Raw genomic sequence first — 24,754 nt, 5'->3', positions numbered from 1 at the left:
ACCAGTTGCTCCAATCCTTTAAATCGTTTATGCTGTGTATTCCCACCTATGGGGCTTATATAGGCCGTTTTTCCCACACATATCTGTGATTGGCCATTTTGGAATTGTATCAACTTCACAAAACCTGCTTTGTCATGCTCCACTTTGTATTCATTCCTATATATTTGCTATTACTGCATTTAGAGGTACTGCTGTCATGGCTTAGTGGTTCAGTACCTTGACTGTGGTGTATAGTATCCTGTGTTCAAACCTGGCCACTGCTTTTTATTTTTTATGACTGTCTAGACAGGCTGAGGGGTGTGTCTGTGTAAAGGCAGTTTTGATACGGCTTGCTCAACGTTGCCCATCGGTTAGCTTGTTGGCGCGGTGCGCAGCTCCACGCAAATGGGGTACGCTGGTTTACGCCTCATTTGGCTATCAGCACGCATATTACGCTCAGCTCAGCTAGGGGCACACAGTTTCAGCATGTTAAACCACTGCTCACCTACGGGCACTCATTTTGCACCTGTTAAACCACTGCTCACCTACGGGCACTCATTTTGCACCTGTTAAACCACTGCTCACCTACGGGCAGATGCACTCACCTTGTTAAACTGTAGCTCAGCTATAGGCACATCTGGCATCTTTTATTATTTTGTTATCTCACATTTCTTCAAAATAAATGGACTATTTCATTACATTATACATGAACTATGATTTTATATGTGTACATATTTGTCAGGGACTTGTTTCGTGCTTATTTTACTATAAATAAAAATTGGTGTTGTGGGGGCTCGAACCATGAATGCCTGTTCTTCAGCCGACGTCTCTACCGCTACGCTATTGCTTGTTGGCTTACTTTGCTTATTTAGTTCTTATATCCTTTTCCACTGACTGCTAACTGTGGCTAAGCTACAGGCACGCCCGCGCAAACGAGCGCACTCACGGGCAAACATCTTTATGATTAAAAAAAATATATAACATGTTCATTTATATATTTTATGTTCATAGTCTGTGGGGGCATGTGTTGTGTTGTGTTTATTCACATTTCCATGGCCTCTGTCGTGGGTGTTTACTTTGGGCAATTTTACTCTTCTGGCAGCATGTCCGCTTGCAAGGCTCGGCCTACGGACACACCCCCTACTGTCTTCCACGGACCGTGTTAGCCTTAGGTGTGATTCAGCATGCTCTCATGAATATGCAGAGCATGCTGACATCTCTCCGTTTAACTGCAGCCTCCGTGTAAGAGTTATAACTCTTACATGGAGGCATCGTGAATCCTGCCCTAAGTGTTTTTTGAATTAGTTATATGGTAAAGTTATTGGTATCAAAAATGAATACATTTTTGTTATCATGGATATAGAGTCTCTTTTTACTGTCATTCCTAATACCTGGGGTGCTGATAATATTAGGGGATTTTTAACTGGTAGAAATTTTTTTTTGCTCATGACAAAGTTAACTTAATCTGTATGCTTTTAGACATCATTCTAGAGAATAATATATTTTTGTTTAATGATGAGTTCTATCTTCAGAATCCACTGAAAATTGGTTTTGTTCCAAGTTGGACTTTCTGGTTAACAAATGTTGAATAAATACTATATCTACTTGGTGTATTTTTTTAATGGCAGTCTGATGAAGCAATTTTATTGTGAAAGCTCTTACTACTGTTTTACTGCTTCCAATTAAATATTTTTAGCCCGTGGCTGTGTATTCTGGTGTTTTGCTGTGATTTCTGGATTTTATAAAACCCAATAATCAACCTGTTCCCCATTCCTACTTCACTAAACATTCACAACTTCTTCTATGAGACAATATTCTTACAAATTGACCCCCCCATCAGGGATTTAATAGAAAATTGTTAAGAAAACCCCATCTATCAATTCTTGCCCAGCTTCTGAATTGGAAAATGGCATAAGCAGCTGACCCAAAACCCATACATCAATGAGAAAATGCATCCCCTGGTATTCCCATGACCCATGAAAGGACACACCTTTTCTCTCTCCCCAAAAATTCCCTACACCCCAGCTACCCCAAAATCCATTCAACAACAAAGATAGCCAACACAATTCAGGCTGCTGCAAACTCAATTAACCGGCATGCCTTCCTGTCTGTCATCTGCACAGCTGAATACATGTTTGCACACTTGAAAACAGTGTGCAAAACCTACACTCCACCCACAAACATACCCCAGTCTCGCCCCCTTAACTTAGCAAGATTGGCAAGGCCAAGGCTGTATCCTTCTGCACCAAGCCACCATGCAATAATTGAAATCTAACACATCAGGAATCTTAACACCCAGTTGCCCCCTGTCATTTAGGCAGCAAGCGACTAAAACCTACAAAACCTTATTGTTTGCAACTCCCCTTACTCCCCCATGCCAAACATTTCCTATAAGTAAAGCAGTAGGTGAAATGGTCAAAAGACCCCACCCCTTACCCCTGGGGCTTGCTTAGCTAATCAGTGACTCAGCCAGATCCTAAAGTCTAACCCAACCTCAGTTGTTATGACTCCACCCATCTATGGATGACTACAAACTCCCCATAATTTAACCCAAACACTTGCTTCACCATGCCCCTGATGCATCTCATCCTTACCTGTCCCAACACTACTTCCATACCGCACAAACTCTCACATGCTTAAATGCACACATAAAAATGTATCACTATCTGTGACTTCACTGTGTACCACCCCAGCAGCCAGAACACCCCTTGCAGTACCATTCATCACCTAATGAGCACACATCCTTAGGACAACTGTCTGATATAATTTTGTTGCTTCCACCATCTGTGACTTCACCGCGTTACTTTCCAGCAGCTGAAACACCCATCGCAGCATTACCATCTGCAAAGAAAAGGCAAATGTCAACCCTATGAAATAGAGGGATAAAAGGCATTTGAAGACCACATATCCACCCTCTGAATGACCTCAATAGATCCACCTTCCCTTGCCAAATATGAGGCCCTAGTACTATTTGGATAAAACATTACATAGCTATGACTCAAAAAACAACTTATTAATAATTCTTAGCCTTAATCCTGTATACAAGTTATCAAATGAACATCAGAAATTACTGTGTTTAATTTCATGTAATATGTTTAAGTTCTTCTCCCAGGCCTCTGCTGAAAATAGGTCATTGTCTAGTTGAACTTCCTTTTTTTTTAATATACTATCCTTCCACAAAGCCTCATCATTTAGTGCAGACTTTGATCCATGAACCCAAATTCTTTAACTGTGAGGTCACCTTGACTTTCGGGCATAAAGAGTAATGTGAGTGTGCTTTAGATGTGGTACCATTTTAGCTATAGAAACATATATGCAAATGCTATGACAGCCAAAAAAATAGGGCGACCAACCCAATTCAACTGCAACTACTGCCCAAACAAGTTAAATCCTATTAGCCAGCTTTAAACCATGGTATTGTACTGTTCACTGTGCAGGAAATGTCAAAGCTGCAAGTGTAACATTGCACTTCGTAGGTCACCAAGGCTCATCCCCCTCACCCACAATGGTTACCATACCTCTCAACCACTTAGTGCAAAAAATCTAGACAATGCCTGGCAGAATGGAAGACAAAGGCCCAAAAATAGGGACAGATTTTAAATATTGCTAGAATAACAAGATTTGTCTTAGCATTCATATTTCTGAAGGATACGAAGACTGAAAAGAAAATGTATATCATTATTTAGTGACTGCACCCAGAAAATCAAACATTTTATGAGGAATCAACCAAAATATGAGGCAAAAATCTGGACATTCTGTGAAAATCTGGACAGTGGAGAGGTATGTTGGTTACCGCCACACAGCCCATGCTTGGAGAGCAGCCGTTAATCGTGAGTACCTCACAACCTGAGAAACTTGCTTTTCACCACAAAGAACCATCCCTACAGACAGGAGATGTGATTTTTTTCAATCCTCCCTCCCCCAATGAAGAGCAAATCAACCGAGAGGCCCCTGAAACAAAAAAAAATGGGTTCAATTGTAAATACGACTTCTACAAACTTGGAAAGCCAGTAAAACAGGTTCTACATTAGCATGATTCCTCTACAGTTTATGCAGTCTGAAACTCAAATGTCTGTCATTATTTTCTACTTCAGTCTTTAATGGTTCATCCCAAATTTGCCAGAAAATCACAACATCATGACACGGACCACAAATATGAGGCAAAATCTGGACATTCTGAAAAACTTTCCAAAGCCAAGAGGTAATGTCCTGCCACCCATGAAATACCCTGGACCATCACTGCCATGAATCAGAAACAGTCTGTCCAGTAAGATGTACCACAGTGGTGAAAATTGTTGGCCACTTCAACCCTAGCACCAAACAACGAGCAAGCTGAAAAGACACACTACCGAAATGCAAAGGAAGCAATGACATCATCGCCAACTCCTCAAAGACCAACAAAACAGAACATTACTCTAAGACCACACTCCATCAATTAAACCACCCACTGAAATACTTACGTAGCGATGGGAGAGCACTCGCTCACATTGTGCAATCGACATCAAAACCACGTTACTTATTATATATTTTGCTGGACAAAAGTGTAACATTATCTAACATGTTGCCCTCATCCCCATTATAAAAATTCCCCACATTACCTTTGACGACATGTGGCACCCCATAGGATCATAGGAGGTTACTAGGCTAATAGCCCTGGAGACCTTACACCCCTAGCCAACTGATTATCCCCCCAAAAAAAGAAATCTCAGTCAGCACCATCACATGCTCCAACTAAAGGAATGCCATTACCATGATACCCATGTGCTTGCTTCACAATGATTGTTCTCACATTCATGTTTTCTTTTATAAATCCCTCCAATACCAACATCAATTAGAAAAGGCACCTCACGATGCACAAAATGCGGACTGGACACAAAGGAGGGCCCAATAAAGATCTCTCCCCAAACAAAACAAGGGAATTTAATGATGAACAGTGGCAAACTACCTAAATCACCATGCATTATATCAAGTGGCCAACTCAAAGACAAAAGCTGCACCAGTGCACCCAAGGAAGCCAACTAACCCACCACATGAAAAATTCCCAGTTTCTCCACAGACAAATTAAATAAATTCCAAACTCCTGCCCCTCAACTGCAACTGGAAAACCAAATATTTCTAACTCCCAGCAACCATACAAGAGCACTGAGGGGAAAAAACTATTATAAACCCAAGGCCTACCTGTACCCCAAGTACCCACCAGTCATCACAGACTCAAACCTTGCAGTAGCAAGCTCACACCAAAATGTGATTCCTTACCCAGTTACACTTGCATAAACCCATTAAGCCCCTCCTTACCCTTACCTCATTTCCTCCCAGTCTTTCTATGTTCCCATTTAACCCTTTTATCCCCCCATACTGTTATCTTCCTTCCCCTACCATCTTAATTCCCATTACTATGTCTGTCTGACCCACATCTGAGGATATCCCTGGACAAATTGGTTTGTTACCAAACCACATTTGTTAGAGACTTGCAATGTATAGCAGGAGGTCATTTGATGTTATTTAATTAAGACATTCTTTTTCTTTCAAGGCTCCAAAATGAAGTTTATGGATACTAGTAGCTAATGTTTTCCTTGACTGAAGCATTAATAAAACCTCAATGCTAATAGAAGTCTGGTGCATATTTTTTGATTGGTTAGAGGAGAAATGCTACCTGTGGATATTGCTGAACTAATGAATTATTTTGAAAAACCTGAATGAAGGCAATTCATATATGGCAAGTCTAAATCAGAATCAGTACTACTTTGCTGGTTAGTGCAAGTCAGAATGCAGAATAACTTTTGTGTTAGTATTTTTCCATAAATTAAATACATCAAGTGAGACAGAATGTAGATAGCCTAGTGTCTCACCAGCAAAGCAATACTGGAAACTGGGACTGAGATCAAACTGATATATAAACTCTTTTATATATCATGGTGAAAGATGGATCAAACAATAAAAAAGGGTACAAGGGTCCCAACATTTCAGTCAATCAATCAATCAATCAATCAATCAATCAATCAATCAATCAATAAATAAAAAAATAAAGCCCACTCCTGGTGTATGCACTAGACCAGGACTGGCAGAAAAGGTAGTGTAAACTACTCAGGATATGGAACATCCCTTCCATAAGATTAGGCCAGTCTCAAGGATGCTCCACCAACACTGCCAACTGCCATCCCAGAAAATATGAAAGGCCAAGAAAAGACATAAACATGGCAAAGTGAGGTAAGAAAGAAATTATGAATTGTAATATTACTCAAAAATCTGAATTTTAGAGAAAGAGGATATTTAACAATGGTAAAAGAGAAATGTGAGGAAATTAATGGAAGAAATACTTACAGAAGAAAGACTGTCAAAGGCTACAGACAAAAATGTATACAAGTTCGTGCAGCCCCATATGGATTACAGGTGGAAGCAATTCTGAGCAAACTGAGGAGCACTTTACATCGCAGACTAATGCAATTCATGAACTCTAATTGTAGGCTGACTTAAGAATGTGGCCAATTTGGTAACTATTAGAAATATCTGTTCCTGCGAAAGTGAGTCCTGAAACATAGAGATAAATGCCTGTAAACATGGACTTAAACAAATTATGACTGAGATGGCCATTTCCTGGAGCATTCTGTGCTTTATACGGTATGGTAATCTCAGAGTTAGTATATATAAGTTTGAGGTGGGGGAGGGGGACGGCCTCCTACAATGGAGTGAGCAAGGGGGCTTCCCCCCCTCTAAAAAGAAGTTTAAGGCCATAGAGCACTGCTTGAGATGTGCTCTTCTCCTGTATTTTTTGTCTTTTTTTCCATCTTGTTGGCACTTGGCATTTTGAGTGAAGACATTTCAATAGGGAGCCAGCTAATTACCAACATAGTATTAGAAAAAAAATTAAGTTACTAAGATTAGTCCAAGAGACATCACACCAGTAAAGAATGTCTTTATTGCCAATCACAAACCATTTTTCCCTAGGAGCAATCCCCCCCCCCCACCCCCACACACACACATACACTTCACACCATTTCATTTTGGAGTAAATTCATGAAGTAAGGCAGGTAGCAGATTGTGATCTCCTTGAAGTGGTACATCTCAAAAAGTCCTGGTGGAGGCATCTGTCATTGCCCTTTCCTCCTTCTTTCCATAGATGGTCTATACATTGAAGATACAGATAAGAATTTCCCCATTTCTTGATCCCAAGGTGAATGTACTTTTTTAATCTCATGTGTACATCCCATACGTCTACCTATTTATCACAGTATACCTCAATCCCCTTTACCTCAATAGTCATTTCAAGCTCTCTTTATGATGCCACATTCTTTTTTCTTTTCCATTAAATCTGCATAAGTAATCCCTCCCTTACTGTTAACTGCTCCATTTACCACATGGGATTCCATTTTTTCTTTCTTGTCTTTCTCCTCTTTTTTTTTTACTTTTCTCTCTTTTTCACATTCATCCCTCTTTACCATGTAGTCCAATCATTATTTATTGTAAACCTGTCTCAATATGTAACTTTTTTTTAAAATCCTGAAACCTGTTTTGATCACCCAATCCATTACCAACTTCTTCACTTATATCTCCAAATTTCATTGGCATTTTTATTCAACTATCTGCAGAACGAGGATTATGTTGCTTTAAAGGTAATGGACTAGTTTCAGAAAGATGTGTATGATATGGATACTTACTTTGATATTGCTCAGTCTCAATAAAGTCCTCATAATGGTTGCACAACAGCTGTTGTGTATTTCTCCTATTTATTCACCATATTTACAAACTGACAGATGTCACACAATTTTCTTAAATTCTTTACCAAAGCTTTCCTATTAGCCAACATTAGTTCCCGTTGTTCTTGCAAACTCCTAAATTTTTTCTGTCTACATTTTCATCTTCACTAATTTAAATGTGGTAACATACCTTTGAAGGTGTGCTATACACATGCCCCAAACTAATCCTTAATCTCAGATTTCACATTACAATTTTTTACCAGTCAGTCTCCGCCTTTTGTGCATTTGCATAGAAAAGACCCTAATCACAGAGGCCATTAACACTAATTTGCAATGGCTGCAAATCTTAAGCAAATGAAATAATGAGGTGCTAATGAGAAATTATGTAAATCCTCATATGTTAATAAGATCTTCTTACTCGTCTTTGTGATTCATTGTCATATTATGATGCATTTCCATGCTGTGCACAGATTTGTTACCAAAGGTAGACTTATGTCTTTTTCTATGTACTTTGCAATTGGCAAAAATGTTTTTTTCTTACTGCTAGCCTTACTGTTTTCTGATGTGAGCTGCTTGTCTCGGCCAAGCCAAAACTGATTGTACACTGGAGAAGAAGGCAAAGATATGCACAGAGAATAATGCATCATAATTTTCATAATCAGGAAAAAAACTGACAGATTTACAATGAACAGGGATATTGTAAGTACCATAATGAACATGCTTGGTTCCCACAGTGGGTGAAGTATGGCAAACATGCACAATATTTAATCATACATAGTAGTATAAAACCTCTGTCCACCTCTTCTTTACCTTTTAAAGTATTTGCATTTCCTTGCTTTCAGTTGACCTACTTATCTTACTTTTCTCTTCCCTTCATCCACTTCTCTGGTCAATTTCATACACCTATACTTCCGAAAGCTCTCTCTATCCCATTTCATCACAGTAGGCATACTCTTTTATGAATTCCTGCTCCCAACTTTTCATCACCTACTTCCTTTGGTTAATCTATAACCCCAATTCACTTCTGTTCTCCAATGGTATCATTCAAACATCTACAAATCAGTTGCTCCCATTTTCTGCAAAGCCAGTCTTATCCTTCACAATGACCCTAATTCATTATGTAAGGCACGGCATTCTTCTTAGAAATACATTTTGGAAAAGATAAGATCCATGTATAATTCCTAGCTTTAGCATCATCTTTTCCAGCATTCCCTTAGTAACCAAAATCATAACTCAAAGCCTTTGAATGTAATGCATGCACACCTTGCAACTATCTTCCTTACAGCTGACCTTATCACTTCAAATAACATTTTTCAATTTTTACAGACAATAACATTTTTCAATTTTTACAGACAATATGTTCAAGGGTAGTGTGTTGATTATCCAATAATGTTGCTTGCTCGAATCTCTCAAGTTCTATAGCCTTTTGTTTAAAAGCTCTACCCATCTGTGGAGTGCCCTATTGCACACATTATACACTGCCATTTTATCTAAAGCCTAGATCAGATCTGTGGATCTGCCCTACAATTTATAATTTAATAAACTGTAAATATCTAAGGTACAGGAGCCATATATACATAAAGTGGATATTATAGCTTATCTTTAGTGTTAGACAAAGTCTAAATTAAATTTCTGAGCTAACCTTAAATCTCATTTACCCTATTATATTAACTTTTGCATTATTTTTTTACTCCCATCTGTCCTATGACCATCAAGCATTACTCTTCCCTATGCTCCTTTGGTTTACTTCTGGTCAAGGCTTTGAGTAAAGGAAAGTAGTGAGGGATGGCAACTTCAGCCAGCATTCTGTAAAAGGCTATAAGGTATTACATGGCTCTTTATTCCTCATAAGTTCACCAGCAAGCCCAGTAGAATGCCAGATTCATCAAACTGCATTGCTAATGTACACTTCATCACATCCTGTATACTTACATTGAGAGCCTGCACAGCTCATCGCTGCTCTTATTCCCGCATTCCCTTGCCCGTGGAGTGTACTTCTTGGCCTTCCTCAGAAGACAGCCTTGTACTGGAAAAAATGATCTGAGATGTGCAAGCCAGCACTAGCCTCAGTCTTATTTCTCACCCTGCCATGAAGGTTCCTCCAGCATCTGGGCCATTAATCAAACCAGAGTCATATGGATTCAAGCTAGATATTGATCCCTCCATGCTATACAGCCAGCTGACTACAGTAACCTTTGCTATATTGTCACTGAGTTGGTGAAGTATTGAAATATATATCAGTTATCTAGAAATGACCTGTCTTTTCCTTTACTTTAACTGGATAGGTGTAGTATTGTAGCATATCTCATGTATGTAGCAATCACAAAGAATAATGGGAATATGGCATTATGTATTAATCCATTTACAAGGAAAACATGTGGCACTTCAATTTTATCTTCAAAATATTCTAATTACCTCTGTTATAATATGACACATTTCATTATATTTCCTTTAAGGATGCAGACTTCATACTGTCAGAAGATGCACCTTACAAATTGTTTAGAAAGATAGACAGATATTGAGAAAGACAGACAGAAATAACACAAAAGGCATTTTGAAATTAAAACAAAATGAATAATGCTTTAAACACTGAATACTAGAATGCAGTGATCCGTGATATAACTGAGCTATTTGGTGATCAGTTAATGTTTTTCCTCTGTGGTTTGGACTTACATGTTTGAAAATAATTATAGCAAAAAAGGAGGTGCATCTGTGATTATTTAAGTGGCACAGAAGAGTCAAAATACATCAGATGACAAGGAGAGTTCTGAAAGTTATGAAACAAGCTGTTCATCTCCCAGGTGTGTAAGTAAAGGCAAAAAAATGTACCCTTTCTAAACTAGTGCTTGAATAAAACAAGAAAAATCTCTCTCCTATAGTAAAAGATATTGAAATATTCAAAACATGTTTATATGTTCTACTTATTTGCCTATTTAATGCATTATTCAGAAATTAACATTCATACTTTTTCAATTACTTTCTGTGTGGCTAAATATATTGAAATATAAATCAGTAAGCAATGTTATATTCAATGTAATTTATGATATTCAAAAACATATTCCAAGAAAAAAGTAGGTATTGTTGTTTCATATTATAAAGATACCTTATTAAATATTTCCATGAATATATTAGTCATTAATACTAGCACTGATGGCAGCATCTTGCTTGCACAAAACAACACTGCTTTTCCAGTCTATGAAATCTCAGAAGGTTTAACACTATTACTGGCCACAGTCATGATCTTCACAACCACCATGGACATATTTGGGAACATACTAGTCGTGTTGTCTGTGTTACAGAACAAAAAACTCAGAAATGCAGGTAAGTTCAGTTCTCTGAAATTCACTGCTACTTCAAGTTGGAAACTGCATTTTACTTCAAGTTGGAAACTGCATTTTAAAAGATATACCTCATCTATTAGTACCCGACAATGTTGGTACTGAAATGTGTATTCAGTAATTTTAGTTAATTGCACCTGTTTAATAAATAGGCTATATAATATAAATGGTGATGACAGTGTGTTGTACTTGGTAAAGAAATTAACTTCTGACTGAATTACATATTGCAAATATATAGGTGTGATTTATATAACCTTCCACAACACTGTATGCATCTCTAAACTACAAATATAAATAAATAAATAAATAGTTTACCAGGGCAAAACTTCCAATATTCCAATTTTCTCAGAAAAGCTAAAAACATATTTTTTTTCTGAGTTTTTCATAGGTAACATCGGTTAAATAAATAAGTAAAAGAATGAAATAGTGTATTAATCATGACTATTTAATTGTGTTACCTCATATTAGAAAGGCAGTAAATAGTTAATAAAGCAGACAAGGCAGCATTCAAGAAAACTGTTTTTTTATTCAGAGTGCATAAACGTAAACACACACACACACACACACACACACACACACACACACACACGCACACACACGCACGCGCACGTTGTGTAGTTCAGATATATTAAGAAGTGGCAGTAGTGATGAATATGCTAATAATATACCTTGGCTCAAGATTATTTTCACTGTTGAAGTGACACCACGACCCCATGTGCAAAATGGGAATAAGGGGTAGAGGCTGGATGGATATATACATAAAAGTTAAACACTTACATCTAGATGTATACAGTCAGGAAGGAAAATACTCACATATACTGAATTTCCATGTTTCTGAGACAAAGAATGGTAAATCCTGAATTTGGGCTATATAAATATTTGAAAAAATTTGATTTTTTGGAACTTTCATGTTATGTTAGACGATTCATTCCCCATAACCTGTATTTTTTCTATTGCTTGCTTTACTGTTCTGTACCTTGAATATATTTGTCATTGTGCATACATTTATGTCTATCTATCTTTTTACCTATCTCTTTCTATATATATATATATATATATATATATATATATATATATATATATATATTATAGTAGTGATAAGAATTTATTTAAATTATGTATATAAATTCCATATTTCAGCTCATATAAATGGAATTAAATTTTTTTTTCAAACTTTAAATCAGTGTCCCTGAAAATATAAAATTCATTGAAACATACATTTGCTGGCTATTGTTTATTAAATTGCATTAATATGAATTGTTTTGATTTAAACTACAATTTAAAATATGTTTAAGTCCTCGCCTTCTGTATATGTGAACCAATGAAAATGTTCCTAGTCATCAAGCATTCATTATTGGTTTCAATGTTTCAGAATAAAATATGTATATTTGTCAGTCTACTGTATATAAACTGTATTTAAAATACTATATAAAAAGCATTGTGTTGTAAATGTATAAAAGGATAGTGAAAACCTTGAGATAACATATTAATGTCTAGCTGTTGAAGTACAGACAAGTACCTGAAGCTAAGCCATATGTGTGCTTTTTGTATATTATGCTTCTGAACTACATTCATGATCACATTAGTCATTTAAAATTTTTAGAAAAAGTGGCTTTTTATTGCCATTATTAGACCCAGTCCTCCATTTTCATTTTTCAGTAATTAAATACAATTATAACCTTGAACTGACATAAGCACATCACATAATGTCTTTAATTGTTATACTTGTGAAGAATATGTTTATTTTGTTAAAATTAAAACATAAAAATAAAAACTCATCTCTCCTTCGGTTCAGAACAATGGTGACACGTTCTTTCCCTTTCAGGATGTATCTTATTTATTTATTTGATTTATTTATTTTCAGTTTGATTACCGGGGAAGTCCACTGGGCCAGAACGTGCCCATTTTCAGTGGAGGGCCGGGAAGAAAAGCTCCATAAGCAATACGATAAGGGTTATATAATGTTAAAAGTAAAATGCATGTATAAAATTCATACAGTCAGGAAATACAAAATGCATAAAATGTACATCTTAAAACACAGTTAACAGATAATAGAGAACAGTTTACAGGTATTTCCATTCAGCGCAGCATGATCAACTGCCTGTAATATAAAGATCTGAGGTTTTTTGTGTTTTTACATTAGAAGGGGGGGCAGTTAGCTGCAGATGTTTTAGTTAAATAAGGTAAATAACTTGCTGTGCAGACAATAGAAATACAGTGATATTTACAATATTTATATACTTGGAGTCAAGTGAGTGAAATTGCTTAATCAGTGGCTGTCAGCTTAAGTCTATTTTAGGAGAAATAGAAATAATAGTTTGAGGGTAATCAGTGACTGTCAGCTTAAGTCTATTTTAGGAGAATAGAAATAATAGTTTGAGGGTAGAGTGGAGCAAGGAGAATGGAGAGCTCATTGGGGAAATTCACTTGACTTTAGGTAGGGTGTAAGCAGGAACATTTCCATTTGGATGACAGGTATGAGAAAAGTTGGGTCTTGAAGGTTTCTGAGTTTGGTATAGTCCTAAGTGAAGGAGGGAGAGAGTTTCATTTCTTACCTAGAGAGAAAGAGAGTAGAAGCTGGCCAGCAGGACATTTGGGTTTGTAGATAGAGATTACATTTTGGTGTTCAGATCTCAGAGATCTGTTTGGGATGTATGAGGGAAGGATGTTTGTTAAGGCTGGGCATTTATCTGGGTAGAATATTAATTTGTGAGCGGTGGTTAGTTGAAGATAGTCTAGGTGGTTAGAGAGTTCCAGCCAGTTGAGTGATTGTAGGGTAAGGCAGTGGTGAGTAGAGGTTTTGGATTTAGTTGCAAATTTACAGATCTTATTATAGCAAATTTCAAGTTTTGAGGTGTTGGAAGAAGACAGATTAGTTAGAAGAGGGGCTCCATATAGTAAAGAAGGTAGACGGTAGGTAGTTGCCAAGGTATGCCTAGAGGAGTTGGAGAGAAAGAGGTTATTCCTATAGAGCATACCTAATGTGTGGTGGGTTTTCTTTATGTTTTGTTGTATGTGGATATCGAATTTAAGGTGTTCATCTATGGTAATGCCAAGACGTTTTGCAGAAGGGACCACGTCTATAGAAGTGTTGGCTTGGCTTAGGACTTTGAAAGCATTTTTATCATAAGAGAAAACCCTGGTGGAAGGGAAAAGTAGTATTTTAGATTTATTTGAATTGAGAGCGAGATGGTTTTGGTGCATCCAGTTCTCAGTAGTAGAAAATGCTATTTGGGTTTTAGTCAGTAGTTCAGGAAGGTTAGAGATGGCACAGACTAAAGTTGAATCATCAGCGTGTTGGATAACTGTTGTGTCAGGGATGACAGTATGAAGGTTATTAATGAAGATGTTGAAAAGCATGGGTCCGACGATGGACCTCTGGGGAACACCGGTGGGTCTTGGCAAGAAGGAGGAGGTAGAGTTCTTCCATCTGACAGCTTGAGATCTGTCTGATAGGTAACTGGAGAACCAGGATAGAGTATTAGGGGAGAGATTAAGGTTGGTGAGATGAAAGAGAAGGTGTTTATGGGAAATGGTGTCAAATGCTTTAGAGAGATCTAGCAGTACTGTGGATACTAGTAGTCCAGAATCTCGGGCTCGATTGACTGTTTCTAGGAAAAATAGTAAGGCAGTTATGGTGCTGTGGCCAGGGTGGAAGCCGTGTTGGGTGGGTGTTAGGAGTTGATTCTGGGTTAAGAAAGGCATAAGCTGGTGGTGGACACATTTTTCTAGAATTTTTGTTATTGGAGAGAGTAGGGCAATGGGGCAGAAATTGGAAATATTGGTGTTTTTGCCTCCTTTGTGAAGAGGAATAATGTAGGCTGAATGCCAGAGTTTGGGTACATATGACTCTTTTTAAGGATTTGTTAATTAGGATACTGGCTGGGAGAGCAATACCATCAGCAGCACATTTGAGGAAGTAGGAGGGTATGTTGTCAGGGGCATTAGAGCATGACTTTAATTTGGATATGAGCCTTTTTATAATAATGGTTGAAACTGGTTTGAGCTGGAAATTAAGGGGACTGTTATTAGGGTTGATGGGCGTTGAAGAAAGAGAGTTGTGTGGATTGTTGTTTGGGAAAGTTTTGCTTAGGTTAGCTATGGATTCTGTAAAGAATGAGTTGAAATGAGAGCTCAGTTCAATGTCAGTTATACTTGGGTCAGGGCAGGGATTATTCCTGGACCCTGGATGGAGAAGGGAATTGACTAATTTCCAGAATTGTTTTGGGTTCTTATTATTGTTGGACTGAAGCTTATTGTAGTAGTTATTTTTGTCCATGGTGATTAGTTTTTTCCATGGTTGTGGAGTTGGATGTATTGGAGCAAGGTAGTAGGCATTTTATTTTTCTGGTAAAGCTTCCAGGATTTGTCCCTATGGTGCATGATTTGTTTTGTTTCCTTGGACAGCCAAGGAGCAGACTTAGCTTTGACTCATTTGTTTCTTAGAGGGGCTAGGGAGTTAAGAGTATTTAGGAAGAGAGAGTTGAAATGTTATCCAGCTTTGTCAAGGGGAAGAGTATTTAGGATTTGCCAATTAATTTGTTTAAAAATGTTTGAGAAAGTTGTGGGGTTGAAGTTGCTAAGATTACGAGTGGGAATGTAATGGTGTTGATATTGGGTGGAGTTAGCTGAGCGATGAATGAAAGCAGGGAGATGGTCACTAAAGGTGTCTGGGATAGTGCCAGAGAGAATTATTTTATTTGGATGGGAGACTAGGATCCAGTCTATGATGGATCCTGGGGGGTGATTTTTGTTAGGACGGGTGGTTGAGTGGATTACTTGGGTGAAGTTGTAGAGGTTAATGGATAGGGAGGGAGATGGCGTGTTGATTTTATTCCAATCAATATTAACGTCACCTAGAATGTAAGTTTCATATGTTATTTCAGTTGAAGCCCAATAAAGAATATTTTCAAGGGTAGAGATGTTGTCGCCTGGGGAGATATACAGGGAAATAATGCAGATATTCTTATGTTTATTCAATCATAGGAGACTTGCTGTTAGTTCAGAATTTTTGAATTGTGGAGTTGGGATTTGGAGAGGGATTAAGGAAAGAAGGTTAGAGTAGATTAGAGCAGAGCCTCCACCTTTTTTTATTTAATCGGTCACTTCTGTGGATAAGGAAATCAGGATGTAAGATTTCAGAGTCAGCAATATGGGGTTTTAGCCAGGTTTCGGAGATGACTAGGATGTCACTTTGGTTGTTGTTAATCCAAGCTTGTACTTTGTGTACTTTGTATCTGATATAATTCTTCATTCCAGCATGACAGCATGACAGTATGCCCAATCACACAACTTGCATGTCCAGCATCTCATCTGCATAAGTACTGCCAATGTGGACTTTCATGGCATGAAAACAGAGTTCCTCGTCTGTTCTATGATTTTTTTAAATATCTTCCAAAATATTATTCTTAAGTTCTAGACGATTGCTGCATTATAATGCAGTGTGTGTGTGTGTGTGTGTGTGTGTGTGTGTGTGTGTGTGTGTGTGTGTGTTTGAGTACTGGAGCTGTAATGGGTTGCAGTATGTACATCTGGCAACAGTGATCCAAACTAAATTACTACAACATGTATGCATTCAGTCATTCATTCATTTGATCACAATCAGACATCTGAGATGTATACAGTCAGTACATTGCAAAGGTTGGTCATGTGTGTGTGTGTGTGTGTGTGTGTGTGTGTGTGTGTGTGTGTGTGTGTGTGTGTGTGTGTGTGTGTGTGTGTGTGTGTGTGTGTGTGTGTGCGCTGCACTATATGCATCTGACAGCAATGAGCTAAATATTACTGTGGGAATTACTTATGTTATTATTAATTTATTTAATCATAATCAGATATTTATAATTAGTAAGCATCTGAGTAAGGGGTGGATTGCAGTGAGTTGTACTCTTTCAAATCACAACAACACACTGAAGTTTATTAATATGGCTATTAGTGACTGTTTTATTCACCCATTTAATTATAGTTTAACATGTAAGATGTACAGAGTCAAGGAATTAGTTGGGATTGATGAGCAAGGAAGCAGCCTGTGCATATAAGTGACTGATCCATGCAATCATTTGATTAGAATTAAGTAGTTCCTTATTTTAGCATGCATGGCTGAGTAAAACAAGCTGAAATATATTGTTGTGGCTATTATCAGTATTATTATTATTATTATTATTATTATTATTATTATTATTATTATTGCTATTATTATCATAACCAGAAATCTAATGTGTGTACAGTCATTCATGTGACTGTACTGACTTGATATTGAAGCAGTCTGTATATGAAAAGGACTGATTCCAGTTCATAATTTGCCACAGTTTAACAGTTATTGACATGCTATGTAATAGCCTCTACTGCATGCATTTAATCAGACTGATTCCGTTTCTTTCTACAGAACCTCACTGTTTTGATTTCACCAGGAGTTGCTAATACTGCTTCAGTCTAAGTGAAACAAAAACATCCCAAAGTTTTTTTTTCTGATATGTTCAATGTAATATTCCATATGCCAACAGAGATTATGTCTTGTTTATCAGTCAGTTCTCAAAAAAGTGTACATTTTCACTGTTTTCAGGATTAGAAACACAGCATGCACATTATTATTATGCTCTTATCAAATAATAAAAATAATTGCAATGAACACAGCATGAGTAAGACAGACATAACAAGAAACAGAATTCTGTGCTAAAGGTACACTATACTAATAGTATCATTATTCTAATATTAAGACAAACATGAAAGCTATGCTGTGCATAGAAAGCAATATGGCATCTGCAAGCTGACATGATATGGTAGGAATCCACAGTAAGAACACCAGTGAAGAGTTTAAAGGGCTCCACTTACTCAAGAATATTTACAAAAGTTTAAGGAAATAGTATGTATTTGTGTCAGTAAATTAGAACATTGAATGTGGATATGATCATATTAGTGGCCCTGTGCAAGCAATGGGTGTAATTGGTACTAAACTCACTTGACTAAGAGTAACACTGAAAGAAATATAACTATCAATTATAAGTGTACTGTAAAACATTCATATTATTCAAAGACTTCAGGGCAATATCTGATGAAAAATTCTTCATCTTGCAGAAAGCAAGGTGTCATCTGAAGACTGATATGCTTTGGTTAATACATCGGAATGAAATGTTTAAGGCTTCAGTTACTGAAGAATGTTTAACAAAAAGTTATACAAATCAGAAATATTCTCATAAATCAAACATGGAGTATGAGCAGATGATTGCAAATAAGGAGCTTTATTGAATCTCCCACAGACGCAAATGTTCTCCAGGAGGAGCTAAAACAAACAACTGGTGTCAGAATCATGGACTAAAACTAAATGCCAAGAAATGCATAATAGTATCCTTTGGGAAGTCATCCATCCCTAGTAACTATCATATTGACAATACACCCCTTAGAGTTGACCCAGTAGTCAGGGCTTAGGGACACACATAGATAGTAATCTAGCCTTTGATCATTATGTGTCCATATTGGTAAGGAAATCATTCTATGTTGTGCAACTTATAAACAAAGGTTTGGCATCTAAGTCCAAGGATGTCATTGTTCGACTATATTCCACATTTATCAGACCTATCATTGAGTACAATGCCCCCTTTGGTATGTACCTAACCAGGCATATCCAACAACTGGAATGTCCACAGATGTTCCTCACTAAAAGAATACAGGTCATAAATAATATGTCATATGCAGACTGCCTCAAGGTCCTATCCCTGTATTCTGTCTCCTACAGGCTTTTGAGGGGAGATCTATGCCTGGCATACAGGGCATTGTCAGACCCCACTCAGATGGATATCCTGCATATCCACAAAACAAACAGTACCAGAATTACCCATTCTAAAGACGTAAACCTTGCCTGTGATATAAATAGAACCTGATGGAGAGATAGGTATCTACCATGGGTCTGTATTATATGTTCGAAGTCTGAAAACTTTGAATCTGATATGGTTGACTCCATATGAGCAAAGTTTTCAAACTCCAAATGTACGATATAAACAAAATAAAAATAAAAAAACCTACCTGAATGCTCTATGCAGGGGGGCAAGCCCCCCTGCATCCCTCACACCCACTGCTACTTAAATATACCAACTCCGAGATAGCACTACATTGAAGTGAAGGGAAATATTCCCTACGGTGATCTCAGTTGTAACGTTCGATGTTTGAAAACTTCGCTCATATGATGTCGATCATATGAGATTCAAAGTTTTCAAACTTCGAACTTACGATATAAACCCATCTACCACAGAGGCAACCCCATCTATGGAACAGAACCTCATCAATGTGAAGTAGAGTTACTCCCTAATACAATTTAAGTGCAAATTAGACAACTGGATGTGAAACCGAAAATTCATCCTTGGTTTGGCACCTATGTCTCTGACGCAAACTGGTAACCTGTAAATGGTTCAACTCCAGGCCCATGCTTACACTTATCAAGGCTATCAGAACTTGTCAAAGATTTGGGATGCATGTCTAGGCTTAAAAAGGCCCTTGTGTTCATTGGCCTAGTAAACATCAATGAACCTATGAGACTGTCATGTTTGTGAGACCTATGCAAACAGTGGGTGTACAAAACAAGTCACACTAAACACTCTTGTGTAAGATAACCAAATTAACATGTTATTGAGATGTATTTCATTAATACTAATATTAGTCAGATACTGCCACTAATATCTCACAAAAATAGGTTATGTGATATGAAAAAAGGTAACATTTGCATGCTATGAGGATATGGTTGATACTGTTAGTAAAACAACTACAGTAGGCTGACAAGAGCTTGAGTTGAAGAATAGTTACAAAAGACAATGACAGCTACATAAATTCACATTAATAAAACAAATAACAGAGTAAGAAGAGTCATGCCAGGGATCTTATATAAGCAGCAAGTGTTAGAAGGAAAACAAAAGTGCACACATGTAAATAAGACAAGCATAGATACAAATGTAAGTTTTTCATTCAGGTACCCTATATTGATATTAATGATATTCTAATATTGAGCCTAATATGTCATTAACTGTAAGTCATGTGTGAGGGAGCAAGTGAGCATGGATGCACGGGGCTGGAGTTATTAAGGAGTGTTTACAAAATGGTATGAAAAGTCTACTATATTTTCTATATCTTCATTAAGTATGCAGAAGTGGAGTATGATAATGCCAAGCTGAGGTGGCATATGCAGACACAGGTGTTATTTAAAACTTCATATTAAAAGTGGGAGACACTTAAGAGATAATGAGGAAGATGTGTGCAACTTAAGGAGTTTAAGGGTTGAAATGCATATGAAGTATGTATGCAAGTAGGAGAAAAAAGACATGGACCAGAAAGTCAGTGAAAATCTAGCAAAGAACTCATGTTTTACGTGATACAAGCAAAGTAACTAAGCAGTATTGCACTAAATAATTACTGATAGTAGCATTTACCCAAGAGAGGGAGGAAAGAAGAGAGGCTCGAGAAAAGAAATGGGTTCAAGGGCAGAAGTCAGTCTGACATACTGAAAATTAATACTGTATAGGCAGGTTCGGGGAAACTGGACTGTATTTAACCAGGACCGAAGAACAAATATCATTGCTGGAGCCTTCCTGTGTCCTGACAGAGTGCTCTTCAAACTATCTGGAGATATACAGAGCTGAGTATATTTTTCTGGCACTTCAGAGTTGTGTACTGGTAATTGTTGTTTGACTAATTTTATATCATTGCTGGCTGACATCAGAGTTGTGCACTGTTATTTTTGCTTCACTGTATAGTTTTTCAGATCTCTGCTGAAGGTGTTGGTTTTCCCATACTCACCCCACCCTCCCTATTCCTGTGTTGTTGTTTAAATTTGGAAGCTTTTGCAGTTGCCCACCCCCACTGTAGATTTGATCTGGGACACTCCCCCCAGTCCCATCTCTTTACCTCATTCTACCCAATAGACTCCTTCTGCACTTGTTTTTAGTCATTTTTAATTTAATTGCATTTTATTAAACTGTTTGGTCTAACATTGCTACATACTCAAGTGTGCTAGCTTGCACTGCATTTGAATTGTTTACTGCTGATTATAATTTTCTGTATATATATATATATATATATATATATATATAATATACATACATATATATATATATATATATATATATATATATATATATATATATATATATATATAAAATACCTTTCCTGTAACTAGTGTAGTCCAGATTCAGATTTGCTGTATTCAGGACTGCATGAAAGCTTCTGAGCCCCCCTCCCCCCAAGCTTTCTGTGTTGGAGGGAATCCTTCTAGCTTATCAGTGGGAGTGGTAAGCACTAGGTAACTTATCTACCACATAAGGAGTGGTTCTGGCCCAGAAATTGTAGTTATTGGCCATTTGGGCAGTTTTTCCATATCTCTCAACTTTCTGATTTAAAAGCCCGCATTTGCACTTGTTTCCCCCTTTCCTGTAACTAGTTTAGTCCAGATACAGATTCTTAGTTTTAGCACTTGAATTTGCTTATTCGTGATCAGCACTTGTTCAGAACTTGTAAGCACTAAATAACCTAATAATTACTACAGCACTCAACCTTCCTCATTACCTTGAGGAAAACAGTTTTGGTACTTACTTTCCTCACTTGCTTAGAGAAAAACACCTCTTATACTCACTTTCCTCACTTATCTAGAGGACAATGTTTTTTTATTCAGGCATGTCCAAGGGTCAGCTCCCAGTGTTCTCTCCTGTCTATCTGATGAATCTGGGCATCTTGGGGCAATGTAGAAACTGCCTCATGTACACAGACAACCCTCTCTTCCTACCACCCAACACTACATCCTGTGAGAGATGCACTTATCTAGCCGAACTGGAGGTAAAGCTCTTTCCAATCAAGACTGAACTTGACAGTCAAGAGGAGAAGTTAAACACTTGCACCACACCACACTCATCACATAGTCTCACTAAATCTACACCACCAAAGTCCACACATAGAAACAAGAAAACATTCACAGAGGCTCTCAATAATAATCTGCTCAAGCAACAGAGACCTCCAAAGCAGAAATGCAAGCAACCTCCACCCACCAACACAACCCAAATGACACATGGACCGCAGACTCAGTGTGCCACTCAACCACAGCCAATAAGGCAAAACAACGTACCCAACACACTAGTCAAATCAGGCACACTGTTGTCCCACTCACCAGGCTAAACAAGGAGATGGTTACGGTCAGCTGCCTGTCGGGTTCCAGGATCCGCCACATAACCCACGCACTCAGGTCACTCTACAACAAGTACAAATATGACTCTGTCATTGTCCATGTTGGTGTGAACGACCTGAGACATACCTCCCTGGACTACATGAAAAGAGACATGGAAGAGCTCTCTGAACTTGTAGCCCAGGCAGGTATGACCCTAGCCCTGAGTAGCATTCTGCCATCACCCAGAATGATGCCGCAGTACAAGGACAAAATGATTGACTTCAACAATTGGCTAAGCTTCTGGTGCCATTCTAAAGGGATCCAGAATGTGTCTGCCTGGGATGACATGGTCGACAGACCACGATGCTTTGCCAGAAATGGCCTGCACCTGTCACCCCTGGGATTCCAGATAATAGCTAAGGATCTTGCTGCCCCTATAGTGACTTTTTTAGGCAAGGTTCAAATGACAAATTCACCACCTCAACAGGAATAGGCAAGCAAAAACTCAATGCTAGAAGTCTGACTCTCAAAATGCACTCACTCCAGGCACTCCTTAAAATGGAGAACATCGATACATGTGCAGTGACTGAGACCTGGTTTAAGGCTCCAGAGAGCACCCTTGCACTACCAGGCTATAACTCATACCACATTTTTCAGCCATGTAACCTGGACCGGAACACCAAAGGCGGAAATCTGTCCATATTCATTAAGGATATCCACACCTCCAGGCTAGTTGCTCAGCATAATGCAGCCGCGGTTATCCAAGTGCAACTAACTCTGGGCAAAACTGCAATCCAACTTGTAGCTTGCTACAGATCACCCACCATGACCCAGGATTCCCACTCCTCTTTTCATGATGTACTGGAAAATATTACAGTTCAAACAAACACCCTAATAATGGGTGATTTCAACTACCCCACCATTAACTGGGAAAACTACTCATGTACCAACTCCTTTGCTCAACTCTTTCTGGAATTCATAAACTCCAATGCCCTAGATCAACTTATCCACACCCCCACCAGGGGCAACAATATCCTAGATCTAGTTATTACCAACATGAGTGACCTGTGTTCCATATCTGAAGTCAATGCCTCATTGGTCCGATCTGACCATAAGCTAATTACCCTAGATATCCACATCCTGCCCCCACCCTCCATTAAGGAAACCATGGTAAAAAAATTCTCCAAAGCCAACTTCATGCTTCTTAAGACAGAAGTGGTGAACTTCATGACACCCATGCAGATGGACAATATAGTTACGACTACTGAATCCTACACAATTGCACTTTATAAGCACTTACATGAGTGCATGGATTGTGCTATCCCAAACAGAACCAATATGGTATCCTCCAAAACAAGGAAGCCAATCTGGTGGTCCCCTGTCATAAACAAAATGTACAACAGAAGGAAGAAACTGTTGCAAAAGAGAGTAAAATCCCATGAGTGGAGGAGCTCCCTGGTCAGCCTCAGTAAGAAGCTGCAATCCCTAATAAAATCCTCCAAAGCTAGTTATGAAAACAAAATCACCACTGATTCTAAAGACAACCACAAAGCATTCTATAGCTATGTCAAAAATCTCAATGGCAACACTCAGATCTGCACTGAGTTACAGCACAATGGCACTAAATATACAGACCCAACTGATATTGCCAACATCCTGGCAGATAGGTTCAGTGCTAACTTTACCCCCCTCTCATCCCCTAAAGAGCCCATCTCTATACTGGAAGAATGCAAAGTTCCTGTAATCACAGCTGCACAGGTAAAAACCACACTCTCCAAAACCAAGAACACAGCATCCATGGGACCAGACAACATCCCAGGCTGCATTCTACATGGACTACAGAATGAACTGGCACTCCACCTAAGTACCATGTTCAATCATAGCCTCACCTCAGGCTTTGTGCCTGCTGAATGGTGCACAGCAATGGTTATCCCACTCCACAAGGGGGGAGCCACCACGGACCCTGGAAACTACCACCCCATTAGCCTGGCGAGCCTAGTCTGCAAGGCCATGGAACGTATCATCATGGAACTTATGAACAAATACATTGGTAATCTCCAAACTCTGGACCCCACCCAGTTCAGATTTGTAAAAGGCAGATCATGTCTCCTAAACCTGATAGACTTCTTTGAAGCAGTCACCAAAGCCGTAGACAAGGGTAAGGTGGTTCACACAGCCTATCTAGATCTTGCCAAGGCTTTTGACACCATCCCCCCACTCTGGAATTATAGATAAACTCACTAAACTAGGTATAAATCCCTATGTCACAAGATGGGTTGCCCACTGGCTCACTGCCAGAAACCACACTGTGAAAGTAGCAGACTCCAAATCTGACTTCAGACCAGTGACAAGTGGAGTACCACAACATTCAGTCCTGGGTCCTCTACTGTTTGGTATCTACTTCTCTGAAGTACAGGCTAACACAGAAGGTCTTTGGCTAATGAAGTTCACAGATGACTGCAAACTAGGAGCCATAACTGAAACTCCTAACGATGTGGACATCCTACAAAAGGGCCTCACTGAGACAGATGCCTGGTGTCAAAGCCATAGCCTCAAGCTCAATGCCAAAAAGTGCATTGTCATCCACTTTGGTAAAAACCTCTGTACCCATG

The 24,754-nt window shown here is 38.3% G+C and overlaps 1 protein-coding gene across 1 annotated transcript in view; it reads left to right on the top strand.

Moving 5' to 3' along the window:
- The window catches only part of LOC122808283 (melatonin receptor type 1A-like), a 169,296-nt gene that overhangs the window by 133,574 nt on the left and 10,968 nt on the right, over positions 1–24,754 (top strand). The window contains exon 2 of the mRNA XM_044079246.1: positions 10,806–10,994. Coding sequence (XP_043935181.1) covers positions 10,806–10,994 — 189 coding nt within the window. The remainder of the gene's footprint in view (positions 1–10,805; positions 10,995–24,754) is intronic.

Source organism: Protopterus annectens, chromosome 8.part0 (assembly GCF_019279795.1).
Source record: "Protopterus annectens isolate FY-2018-M chromosome 8.part0, PAN1.0, whole genome shotgun sequence".
NCBI lineage: Eukaryota > Metazoa > Chordata > Ceratodontiformes > Protopteridae > Protopterus > Protopterus annectens.
The sequence above is the reverse complement of the archived record's forward strand: the minus strand, read 5'-3'. Positions and strand labels throughout refer to the sequence as shown.